The following is a 12913-nucleotide window of genomic DNA, read 5'->3' as shown; positions in this document are numbered from 1 at the left end:
TTTTCTCAGTATTTACATCTATTAAAAAAATCAGAATAGAATATTTATTCTTAGAAACATAAATTGATTGAAAAAATAGTCTTAACCATAGCATTAAGAGGTGTGTTTCAACAAAATTTTAGTTTTATATTTGATAAGTATATATCAAATTTATAATCAGTTTATATGGCTTTGATCTATTTGTATCCCTAATTAATAAAAGTGTGAATCTAGAGCATTTTGGTCACGAGATATTAAATATGTATCTGTATATACGTATATGTATTTATATATACATATATGTATTTGCTGGAGACATGGTCCATAGAAGCTGCGTAGCAAAAGTAGATGCTACGTTAGGACAGAATTATGTGGGAAACGTGGAATTGACATATGCGTTCACAAACACTCGTTGTCCAGTTGCTAGAGAATTCAGACATCACTTGTTATATATAAAGGATGATGTCACAGTTTTATTTTGAGTCAATCTTTATGTCAGAGATTGCATCCATTTCAGTCATTTAAGGCAAGACAAATTTTGATGTCAGGCTAAAAAATGTCAGGCTCCCAGCTCGCGTGGAAGAGGCGGGGCCCGGGCCCTGGCCCGGGAGTGGTGGGCCTTGGGGGAGGGGCTACGGGCGGGGCGGGGCTCGGGCGCGCACTGGGAGGCGGGGGCGCACGCCCTCCGGAGGCCCCGCCCAGACGCTTCCAGTTCTCGCGAGAGCGGCGCGTGATGACGCGCGGCTGGCGGAGCGCGTCGAGGGCGCCGGCGCGCGGGTTTGAAACTGGTCCGAGCGCGGGAAACTGCGGGTCCCGGGGACGAGGTGAGCGCCGCGGTGCCGGCCCGCGAAGGGCTGGGGGCAGGGGCCCGGGAAACAGCGGGGTCGGGCAGGTCGGGCCCCTAGCACCATAGCCTCCGCATGGGCCGTGATCTGAGCCCGCGGCCCGGCTGGCGTCTCTGAGGTGGCTGAGGAGGTGGGCACCGGGGCCGGGAGCGTGCCACACTCCGCGCCTTCCCTCCAGGAGTGAATTTAGAGGATATCCAGCCTGGACCCGGGACTGACACTGGACAGGACCCCCAGCCTGGGCTGGGAACTGACCCCGTATGGGACCCCCTGAGCCCTGGACCTGGGACTGACCCGAGACGGGACCCCCCCGAGCCCTGGACCGAGGGCTGACACCGGACAGGACCCCCAGTCCTGGACCCGCGACTGACCCCACACAGGACCCCCTGAGCCCTGAACCGAGGGCTGACACCGGACAGGACCCCCAGTCCTGGACCCACGACTGACCCCACACAGGACCCCCAGTCCTGGACCCGCGACTGACCCCAGACAGGACACCCTGAGCCCTGGACCTGGGACTGACCCCAGACAGGAACCCCCGAGCCCTGGACCGAGGGCTAACACCGGACAGGACCCCCCAGTCCTGGACCTGCGACTGACACCAGACAGGACCCCTAACCTGGACCTGGGACTGACCTCAGTTCCCTGAGCCTCTGTGCTCTGGGAAACCCGTCCTCAAGTATCTCTCCTACATCTGAGATGAATGGTTTGCTCCAGGTGACGAGGATTTTCCATGGTGACAGTGTGACAGGGATCTCTTTTTAATGCTCATCTTAATTCATTGCCAGACCTCCTGTGTGAAGAGCACAGTGCCATGGGGATGGTAGCTGCATGGTGGGATGATCTCTCACCTAGAAGGTAGCTCTGACTGGAAGGGTGAGGTCTTGTGCACACAGTAGTGCATCACTTTGAGAGAGAGAGATTGCGCGTAAGTTAAGAAATTAGTAACCCTTGAAGAACTACAGTCAGAGAGACAGTGGGGAGTGTGACAATAAGTCTGGTAGTCTAGTGGCAGTGGATTACTGTGGTTAAGACCACCATGTCAAGAATTACACTTGGAAATAGAGCAAACCAGAAAAGTTACCAGAATCACAAAAAATCAAGGAGGGTCCCCAGTTTAAGGTATATGATTCCATGCAGTTGATCACACCTTTTTGGAATGTTGTTTATTTAAACTCTTGAATTGGTACTGGCCATTATCACTCATCAGGTTTGTTGCTGGTGGCCCTCCTGCCCGCTTAGCCAGTCACTAGTTATGCTCATAGCTCAGGCATCTGAGTTGAGGGATGAGGTTGCCACACTTCAGTAGTGCTTATGTGGAGAAGTTATTTTCTATCCTTGTTGGTTTAATTTAAATGCTAAGATCTTGGGGTTCTGTATTTAAGATGACTCTATCCCCATAATTATTGCCGTTGGTACCAGTAATTTTCCATATTGCTCTCCTTATGACTGCAGGAGGTTTTCACTTATTTTTAAAGTGGGCGTCCTGTTACATATATGTTCCATTATTTTGCTGTTACTTCATTGGGCTGATGTCTTTCAAACCGGGCACTGCTAGCACTAGGTGGTGTAAATGGAAAACAGGATTTGTTAGGGGAAACACGGGCAGGGAGGGAGGTTGCACACAGTGAGTCCCGCAGGGGTGGGGAGGAGGGTGCTGTCGTTGGGAGCACCTGGTGCACACCCTAACAAGCTCCCATGTGAGCCCAGGGCCACACTCTGCATAACAGTGTGACTGATAGGGATTTTTTTGATGGAGGAATGGTGCTTTAGGAAGGAGAGTCTTCAGGATTTAGCAGCTGGCCTTGGTCTGTTCTGAGCTGACTCAGACCTGAAGGAGCATGTTGGGAAGGTGCTGAAAAGGGGGAGGAGGTGAGCCTCCTAGAGCTGTCGGGTTTCTCTTTCCTTGGTTGAGAACTTCGTTAACATTCGAAAGAAACATGATGTTATGTTGATACTATTCTCAGTAAACATGGAAGTTATTTTTATTTAAATTAATTTTTATTGCAGTATAGTTCATTTACAATGTTGTGTTAGTTTCTGCTGTACAGCAAAGTGAATCAATTATACATATACATATGTCCACTCTTTTTTAGATTCTTTTCCCATATAGGTCATTACAGAGAACTGAGTAGAGTTCCTTGTGCTATATAGTAGGTCTTTATTAGTTATGTTTTATACATAGTAATGTGTATATTATCAATCCCAGTCTCCCAGTTTATCCCTCCCTCCCCTTTCTCCCTTGACAGGGAAGTTATTTTTTAGATATTATAGCTTGTTTATGTCAGAATATTGTTAGAAACTGTCTATCATAGGTGGTACAGGGATTTTCTTGCAGTTTTGGATACTAACTAATGTACCAAATTACATCTTGTAGGAAAAGGTATATTTGCGAATGCAAGTTTCAATATGATTGTGTTTTTTTACTAGGGTTACAGAATAAATGCCACATGAAAAACCGTTTGATCTGCCATGGAAAAACGTGAGACATTTGTACAAGCAGTGTCTAAGGAGCTGATTGGAGAATTTTTGCAATTCATTCAACTTGATGTAAGTTTTATGTTTAGCTTTATTGTGTTTGTGACTGTTAATGTAAGACATTTTCCTAAAATCATTATATCCACAAGTGAAATATAGTCATCTCAGTGAATCCGTAGGGTCTAAGGTTTATTTTAAAAAGTAACACAAAACTATACTCAAATAGACCTGCTGATGGGCAACTACTCCCAAATGGTATTCCCTCCTTTCTTTTAAGAGGGTTGCTGTAAGGATGCTAAGTGTTGTAGTGCAGTGTGCTTCTAATTACTTAATTTAAGTCTTTGCTGACCTCTTGCTACGTGCGTGGCACAGTAAGGAAGACATCCTTTTTGTCCTCGGTTATCTCCGGGGTGGTGGTGGATTCAGGCGTGAAACTAGAGCAGGGTAAGGGCTAAGCTGGGACAAGGATGGGAGGGTCAGGGTAGTTTTATCAGGGATCTGAATGGGCTGCGTGGAGACTTTGGGAGAGAATTCTGGACAAAAGGGAAAGACAAAGACCCTTGAGCAGCTCGGGTGAGCAGAGGAGGCTGGTAGGATTAGGATGGAGAAGTGGCCTTGGAGGGCCCTGGGGGGCTGCCCCGCCCCTTGCCTAGTGAGGAGCCCTGCCAGTTCCACCTGCCCCTCCTCTCCAGCGTTCTTAGTCTTCCCGTATTCTTTTTGCATCATTGGAGAGTCAGTTGCAGGCCATGTCTCATTATCCCTCAGTATTTCCCTGGGTTTTCCTAGAACATAGACACTGTCCCGTAGAGTCACAGTTAAACCTTCAAAGAGGGAGCTGGACGGTCACCTGCAGGGTGTTTGCGGGTCTTTTTGCCCAGTCCCGTATCATGCTCCGTGCTCCGCTGTCTGACTTGCTGGTCTCTTTAATCCAGAGAGTTTCACAGCATCCCTTTTCATGACTGACGGTCTTTAGAAGTGCAGGCAGCAGTTCTGTGGTCTGTCCTTCCTTTACCCTTGTTTGCTGATGTGGTTAAGTTTGTTTAGGCGTTTTGGAGGAACTGCGTACATAGTGGTGTGACGACCACCTCACTGGGTAGAGGTAGTTGGCGATTCTTGCCTGAATCGATTGTTACTATGATGGCTACAAAATTGTGATTTCCCAATCTCATGTTGCTCCTGTGTTTATTCATCGCTATTATCAGTATGGCCTCGTTGATTCCTATCTTATTCCAAGGGTTACTATCCCTTACTGTCGCTATTTTGGTGCTCAGATTGTACTAGATTGGATTCAGGGACAATGTCATGGCCCAGGTTAGGTTGGAGACCAGAAACTCAGCACGCAGTCCTTGGCGTGGATGCATTATTATCATTGTTGCTTTTGTTTTTACTTTAGCGCTAGCATACTTTTGTAACCTAGTTATAGACCTGGAGATGGTGGACGTCTGGATGGATTGATTTCAGGGAGGGTTTTTGCTAAGTGGGTGAAGATTAATTTAGCAGGACTGACTGGGGGGAGGAGGAATCTGCTACTTTCTGTCTGATAACCCCTTTACTTTTCCCTTTTAAGAATGGACTTTGTGAAAACTACAGCCAAACTCTTGAACTTGTAACTAAGTTAGTGCATAAACTTTTTGCCAAGGCTAGAACTAATTTTTTGTATTTGGGATGTAACAGTTGCTACTTATTTTGCAGAAAGATGCTTCTGACCCTTTCAACTTAAGTGAATTGCTAGATGAATTGTCAAGGAAACAGAAAGAAGAGCTATGGCAAAGACTCAAGAATTTATTAACAGATGTGTTGGTGGAGAGCCCGGTGGACGGGTGGCAGCCAGCGGAAGACCCCGGTGAAGGCAGTATGGAAACAGAGCAGGGGTCAAAAATGGTAGCACTGGTCTTTCAAAAATCAATTTCCTTTTTCTTTGTTAAAAAATAATTTTTTTTTTTTGTATAATTGAATTTTAAGTTAAGGAAAAATTTAAAGGTAGAAGTCAAGAATATCAGAAGTTCAGCTTTAATTCACTTTTTAGAATAAGTGTCAAATGTGGCTTGATTTTCTTTTACATTTAAAAATTAAATTTTAAGTTGATTTTAATTTACTTGTACTCTGATTTTTTTTCATTTATAGAAAAAAAACATAGAAATAATTCATGCAATTACATCTGTGATTCTTGCTTCTGTGTCTGTTATAAATGAAAGTGAGAATTATGAAGCCTTACTGGAGTGTGCTGTTATATTAAATGGTAAGTTGACTCAGCTACAATGTGGCGTGTGTATGAGTGGTGTCTGAGTGACACTTGGTACAAGGGACCCCTCAGCAGCAGAGAAGCAGAACGTTGCAGTCAAACTCTTGTACTTCAGCTAAAAAAAAATGAGCAAAAGAGCATTCTTTTAGGGGCTCTCCTGAGTAATTATTTAATGTAAGCCACATATAAATGTTTCACATGGTGAAAATGTGCGTTACTGAGCAACTGACTGCTGTTTAGGGGCTTTTAGAGATGTCTTATTTGACCTTCAGGACCAAGGATAAGAGCTGATAAAGAGGAAGCAGTCTGATTATAAATTTCTCAGCTAGTGATTACTGCAGACATTTCAAGTTAGCCCAGCATTTGTGACATTGCATTTTTTTCTTTAAGTATGTTATGAACATGACCTGAGGAATAATTATTGACTCTTAGGGGAGTTTTACTATACTAATATTTATATCATGGTGCTTTTCAAATTTTAACTAAAGTGTAAAACTGTAGTTATTAATTTAGTGGGAACACTAGTCTGAATTAATGAGAAGATCTGATTTTGTAATATTATATGTGTAAAATTATAGGTATAAAAGATGCAAAAGTAACTTTTAGTAATGTTCTTTAAGAAAAATATCCCAAGTACCTTCACCTCCACTGTGTGTATCTGATTAGTTCCATGTGACAGATCTCAGCACCACTTGGTTTATGTATCTGTTTAGTATGCTGTTTTATTAAGAATTCTTGTGTTGAAATAATGTGTCTTATTAAGAAGTTATCCTAACCAGTATGAAAGTAGCTCCCAAATGCTTGTGGGTGTTACCACCAGTTTATCTTCAGTCTCCCTACATGCTTTATGAAATGATGAGTGCTAATATTGTGCATCAATCCCTTGGGCTTCCCTGGTGGTACAGTGGTTGGGAGTCCGCCTGCTGATGCAGGGGACTTGGGTTCGTGCCCCGGTCCGGGAGGATCCTGCGTGCCGTGGAGTGGCTGGGCCCATGGGCCGTGGCCGCTGGGCCTGCACGTCCGGAGCCTGTGCTCCGCAGGGGGAGAGGCCGCAGCAGTGAGAGGCCTGCGTACCGCAAAAAAAAAAAAAAAAAATTCCCCATTAATTCAGGAATTTTACATCAGAGTAATGGCATTCGGATGTCTGTGGATTACAGTTATGAGCACATTATCAGTATTTTAAATTAGTTCTTGAGCTCTTCTGTTAATAACAGTACTATAGCTTTTGTATTCATTATAATAGTTGCTTTTACTGTTTTTCACCAGTGAGCCAGAACTTGAGGCCAACAGACTGAGGGATGGTTGTAGTGTGTTGCTGGTTACTACTGCTGAGCGTTGCCCTGGGCGTCTCTACACTCAGATTTGGAGCCCAGCGTCTGCCTCTTGTAGATTAGAGGTTTGGACAATAGGCCCTCTCTGGGTCTTCCAGTTCTAAAATTCTCGGTTCTACTGGGTATGCTTTTTTTTTTTTTTTTGCAGTACGCAGGCCTCTCACTGCTGTGGCCTCTCCCGTGGCAGAGCACAGGCTCCGGACGTGCAGGCTCAGCAGCCATGGCTCACGGGCCCAGCCGCTCCGCGGCATGTGGGATCTTCCCGGACCAGGGCACGAACCTGCGTCCCCTGCATCGGCAGGCGGACCCCCAACCACTGCGCCACCAGGGAAGCCCTGGGTCTGCTTTTATAACAGTGGAAAACAATTTTATAATTAATACCATTTGTTTCCCATAAATAATGTGTACAAATCTTTGGCAAGTTAAACATAAGCTGATATTTGCTTGGCAAACCTTTTAAGTCATAGTGCTCTACACAGCTGAATATGGCCTAACACTGGTTCACTTTACTCATCGCGCAATGACTGCTCCATTGTAGGTATTTTGTATGCGCTACCTGAGTCTGAACGAGAGCTACAGGGCTCCATCCAGGATCTGTGTGTGATGTGGTGGGAGAGAGGCCTTCCTGCCAAGGAGGACATGGGGAAGACTGCTTTCATCATGCTGCTGAGGAGAAGTCTCAAGACGAAAACAGTGTGTTCGCTTTCTAAAGTACATGCTGCGTGTTACTTGAAAGTGCAGGTGTTTATACCAGTTAGTAATTGTGTTTGCTTGCTAGAGGCCTGGCCCAGTGGCTTTCAGTTAGGGTTTTGCACTGGAGGATATTCAGAGGTGGGCAGTCGAAGGTGGGCAGAGGCTGCACGAGTGGTCGTACGCAGGCTTTCTCCCCGTCTTCCTCGGTATGTGGCCTTTGAGAGGCTGTCCCCATGGTGGGAATTGCTCAGGGAAGGACAGAAGCGGGTGGGGCGGTCAGGGAGGGCCTGCAGACCCGAGGGGGCGCTGGGCAGGAGGGCAGCCAGGGTGGGGCTGTGGACTGCAGCCCAGGCCTGAGGAAGCTTCGGTGGGGCCAACAGAGGGCATGGTGAGGGTCGAGTGTAACTTGGGCTGTTTCTCATCCTTCAGTCTTTGGTATACAATTCAGAAATCCAGAAAAAGAGCAGTATTTTTCCCTGATCAAACAACGGCAGATACTTATGTTCATCTTAGAAAATTGGGCAAATGAAGAAGAGGGAAAATGAGGAAGAGAAAAATCGTCCATAATCCCACAGCCAAGGTGACCCTTGTGATTCTAGGGATCTTTGGGGATTTCTCTTTGACCGCCCCCCTCACATCTTTACTTACTTGTCACAGGTTCCTACAAAGGTACCTACAAAGTGAAATTTGTAGGTCAGTGGCTTTGAACTTGGAGCTCTTGGTACACATTGCCAACAGCTTTCTATAAAGCTCACAGCTGGTCACGTTCTTACCACCCGTGGGAGAGTCCGTCTCACTGTGGCCTCCCAGGAGCAGTCAGTTATATGGCAGAAAAGAACCTTTTTGGCTGTGTCCTCAGCTAGTGCTCTGACTTTCTCTTCTGGCCATAGGAATGATTTGAAAAATCTTGGTTTGTGTCAGAACTTAGCCTTAAGCCATCACTGGTTTGCCTTCTTAAAATCCATTTTCACTGCCCTTTTTGTTCAGCTTTTAAATCAAGACTCTATTTAACGTCTTCCTTATGTTCTACACCTGTGCCTTTACCACAGTAGCCGCTAGCCACACAGGGCCATTTACATTTCAAGTTAAGAAAGTTAAAGATTTGTTTCCTCGGTGGCACCAGTCCCATGTCAGTGGCTCCATAGCCAGCTGTGGCTGATGCTCCACACTGGTCAGCATAGACTCATCCTCGTCGCACAAAACTGGCAAGCAGCACTGTCTGTCAGCGTCTCTGCTTGCTTTTGCCTAGGTTTTAAGAAAATGTTCTCTAGAGCTCCATTTGCAAATTTTAAGATGTTTTCTCTTGTCATTGTTTCTTTTTTTGATGATATAAAATAGTCTCATAGTTATTTTGAAATGTGACCTTACCCTTTATAAAAGAAAAACTCAGACGTTTTTCTTTTCATGTCATTCCCAGGGTGCAGACATCTGTCGGCTATGGCGTATCCATCAAGCTTTATATTGCTTTGATTATGATTTGGAGGAAAGTAGAGAAATTAAAGACATGCTGCTTGAGTGCTTCATAAATGTTAATTATATCAGAAAAGAAGAGGTAAATGGTTTTTCTTTTTTGGTGTGTTTGTGAACTGCTTTTTAATGGAAGTTTTTCTTAAGTTCATGTGTTTGCTGTTTGCATCATGCTCAGTGTATTAATAAGAGTCAGCTTAACTATCAAGAGCTATTGTATTTTTTGCAATTCATTTTTACTGCATGGCAGTGTTAAGCAAACGTTTTCCAAGTCCTTGTGTATTTCATCATTAAATCAGAAGGTAACAGGTGGCTGTGTGAATCCTGGGGGAACCATGATTGCATTTTAAATTAAAAATGAATAAAAATAAGGTTGAGCAAGCACTTCCCCATGGATCTGACCCTCTGCCCTAATTTCAGGTTAATTGGCATATAACTCAAACCCATCATCACACAGTATTCTTGGTTTCTTTTTCCTACCCATCCAATAAATCCAAACAGAGGCTTCTGGCCCAGTGCTACATTTTCCACTGGTGGTGACTCCCACATGTGGCTATTGAGCAGGCTCATGAAATGTGGCCAGTCCAGTTGTGGCCTTGAGTGAAAACTACACACAGATTTGAAACGTAATACGGGAAAAGAATGTTAAATATCCCACTAATAATTTTTATATATTTATTACATATTTAAATGATATTTTGGATATATTGGACTATATAAATATATTATCAAAGTTAATTTAATCTTTTTTACTTTTATTAATGTGGCTACCAGAGGATTAAAAATTGCAGAGTGGCTTGTCTGGTTCTCTTGGACACGTTGGTCCGTTGTCTTAGGAGTTTTCTGTAGTTGTTGTAGATCGACTGTATCTCCATGCCGGGGATGCAAAGCACATTTTTTTATTATAGAATGTAGCCTTCTTCTGATTACTTGTGGCCTGGCAGACCTCATTGGAGGCAAAAGGAGGCAGTTGTCACCCCCCCGAAGGATGTGTGGGGAAGGACCTTCTGGAGGAGGGGGGCGGACCCTAAATGAAGAGTTTGCTCAAGGTTTCACCCTCACAGCTGGCCAGGGGAGTGAAGGATTTGACCCCAGTTTGCCCACTCCCCACGGACAGTCTCTGCTGGCAAGGTTAAAGGGCTGTACCAGATGACTGGCCACACTGGCCAAGACCTTCAGCTCTCGGGGTCAGACAGGCTGTGTTCAGACCCCTGTTTGTCCACTGAGTAGGTGGTGACCTTGATCACACTCTTTTCAATCTAAGCATTTCCTTCTGTAAAATAGGAGCAGCAGGTGCCCTCTCCCAGGATTCCCTTGAGTGGCACACGAGGCCATTCATAGAGCTTTTAGTGCCTGCAGGACAGGAAGTGCCCTGATTGTGCTCTTGCTACTCTCCCATCATCATTGTTGGGAAGACGCTGGATGCATGGCCTCTGCCCTGAGTATCCCAGGGTTGTTGTGAAATTTGGGAGAGTAAAGAAGTTAAGAGTGGATTCAGATAGAGGCTTCCCTGGTGGCGCAGTGGTTGAGAGTCCGCCTGCCGATGCACGGGACACGGGTTCGTGCCCCGGTCTGGGAAGATCCCACATGCCGCGGAGCGGCTGGGCCCGTGAGCCATGGCCGCTGAGCCTGCGCATCCGGAGCCTGTGCTCCGCAACGGGAGAGGCCACAACAGTGAGAGGCCCGCATACCGCAAAAAAAAAAAAAAAGAGTGGATTCAGATAAATAAACTTTATTTATATTGACTTATACATAGCAGTGGATGAAGTGTGCTTGTCTCACACATACATATGTGCAGGTGTAGACATAAATATACACGTGTGTGTCTTAAAGCTCTCTCCTTTTTTAAATTGATGTGCTCTTTTGAATTTAAAATATCTAAACTTAGTTTCCTAATCAGTCATTAATTTGGTCATGTCAGTTTCCAGTCATTCTTGGTAAACAATAAATCTCTTCTATACTCTACTGGCAAGTTACTTCCAGTAAATACTTTTTGAAAAAATTTATTTGGCTGCACTGGGTCTTAGTTGCCACAGGTGGGATCTTCATTGCCACATGTGGGATCTTTAATTGCGGCATGCATGTGGGATCTAGTTCCCCGACCAGGGATTGAACCTGGGCCCCCTGCATTGGGAGCGCAGAGTCCTAACCACTGGACTGCCAGGGAAGTCCCAGTAAATACTTTTTAAAAAACTTACCTGTTGCAAGCATGGTTACCCTGCCTTTTGTATCAAAGTGTGCTGTGCGTCTGTAGGACTCCAGACACTGGTGTGCTGGTAGCAGTGAGAAGGTGATGGTGCCCTTCACAGGCAAACTCTGGGCAGATGTATTTTATTCCCCCTGTAGAGAGTAAATATAATCTTGCTTTTTAGGTTCACATGTGTAATCTAGTAGTATGCATAAAAATTAATATTATATGATATATGTATGACATTTATAACTACATATAATATATGGGGACTATATGTATTTGAAGATTCTACCTTGGCAAATACTCAGCCTCTTAACTTCATAAGCTCTTGGTTTTTTCTTTTATAAAAGATGAAATGAAGTGATGTTCAGTTCCATTCCCACCCCAAGATGCTAGATTTCAAGCATTCTTTGATTTTAGGTTGTGGAGACATCAGGACAGAGCCAGAGTGAAGTGCTGATGCATCATTTAACTTGCCTGCTGGGCTGTGGGGTAGCTATCTGGGTCACCCTGTGGTCGGACAGGAGTAGCCCAGAGGTGCCTGCTGCTCCGCCCTTCACGGGGAGCCTCCCACCTTCTGCTGCTGCCCAGCTTGGTCCCTCCGAGCCTCCCGCCGCCATCCCCACACAGGGCTGCCACCCAAAGCACTGTGCTCAAGTGCAGCTTCAGTGTGTAGATTCTAACTTAGAAGTATGGATGCTTCCTTGTTGAGTGTAGCAAACTTTAGTGTTACTACACTTTCAAAGAATGTTTGTTTTTTGGTTCCTGGGAACTTTTTATTTGGTTGCAATTTTAACATTATATTCTATTTTTTTAATTTATAGGGAAGAAGATTTCTCAGTTCTCTCTTCAACTGGAATATAAATTTCATTAAAATGATCCATGGCACCATTAAAAACCAGTTACAAGGATTACAAAAGTAAGTATTAAGGGTCATTAATATTTTGTGCTTAGTGTGGTTTTGAAAGTTTCTATGTGACCTGACTTTTTTTTTTTTGCGGTACGCGGGCCTCTCACTGCTGTGGCCTCTCCCGTTGGGAGCACAGGCTCCGGACACGCAGGCTCAGCGGCCACGGCTCACGGGCCCAGCCGCTCCGCGGCATGTGGGATCTTCCCGGACCGGGGCACGAACCCATGTCCCCTGCATCGGCAGGCGGACTCTCAACCACTGTGCCACCAGGGAAGCCCGAGTGACCTGACTTTTAAATTATATTAATGCATTAGAAGCTTTAAAAATTATCTCTTAAACTATTATTTATTATGTACTGTTGTATCACTGGATATTTTTTTTCCTTGTTATAGGAAACCATTTTTTTTCCCATAGTGACACTGAAATTAAGATTTTACTTTGTGGTAGTTCTTTAAATAGTCAAATTATTTACCAGTTAAATTTCAGCTTCAATCATAGTAAAGCCCACGTTACTAGCACTTCTGGTACCTTTGGACGTAACGTGCAGCGTGCCATTTCCCATGGACTGAGCTATGTGGTTGGTGGGAAGAGGTCTTAGGGAAGGGGCTTGGAAGCATGCCCTTGTGCGAGCTCCCAGCCTCTGGGCCCTGAGAGCATTTGGAGCTATCTGCTGGATTCACGGCCAAGTACTTAATCTGCTCCGGGGCTGAAGGAGGCTGATTGATTGATTGATTGATTGATTGATTGATTTATATTTGCTGCGTTGGGTCTTCATTG

General features: G+C 44.9%; 1 protein-coding gene and 1 non-coding gene across 2 annotated transcripts in view; one reads left to right on the top strand and one right to left on the bottom strand.

Moving 5' to 3' along the window:
• The first annotated feature begins 708 nt into the window (after positions 1-708).
• Positions 709-12913, top strand: part of NCAPG2 (non-SMC condensin II complex subunit G2) — a 62169-nt gene continuing 49964 nt past the window's right edge. Inside the window, exons 1-7 of the mRNA XM_007463985.1 lie at positions 709-803; positions 3255-3374; positions 4995-5183; positions 5427-5541; positions 7414-7568; positions 8986-9120; positions 12051-12145. Coding sequence (XP_007464047.1) covers positions 3297-3374; positions 4995-5183; positions 5427-5541; positions 7414-7568; positions 8986-9120; positions 12051-12145 — 767 coding nt within the window. The 5' untranslated portion in view covers positions 709-803; positions 3255-3296. The remainder of the gene's footprint in view (positions 804-3254; positions 3375-4994; positions 5184-5426; positions 5542-7413; positions 7569-8985; positions 9121-12050; positions 12146-12913) is intronic.
• TRNAG-CCC (transfer RNA glycine (anticodon CCC)) lies at positions 11130-11202 on the bottom strand. The gene has a single exon. It is a non-coding gene; the product is annotated as a tRNA-Gly (tRNA).

This window comes from Lipotes vexillifer, unplaced genomic scaffold, assembly GCF_000442215.2.
Source record: "Lipotes vexillifer unplaced genomic scaffold, Lipotes_vexillifer_v1.1 scaffold2094, whole genome shotgun sequence".
Taxonomy (NCBI): Eukaryota; Metazoa; Chordata; class Mammalia; order Artiodactyla; family Lipotidae; genus Lipotes; species Lipotes vexillifer.
The sequence above is the reverse complement of the archived record's forward strand: the minus strand, read 5'-3'. Positions and strand labels throughout refer to the sequence as shown.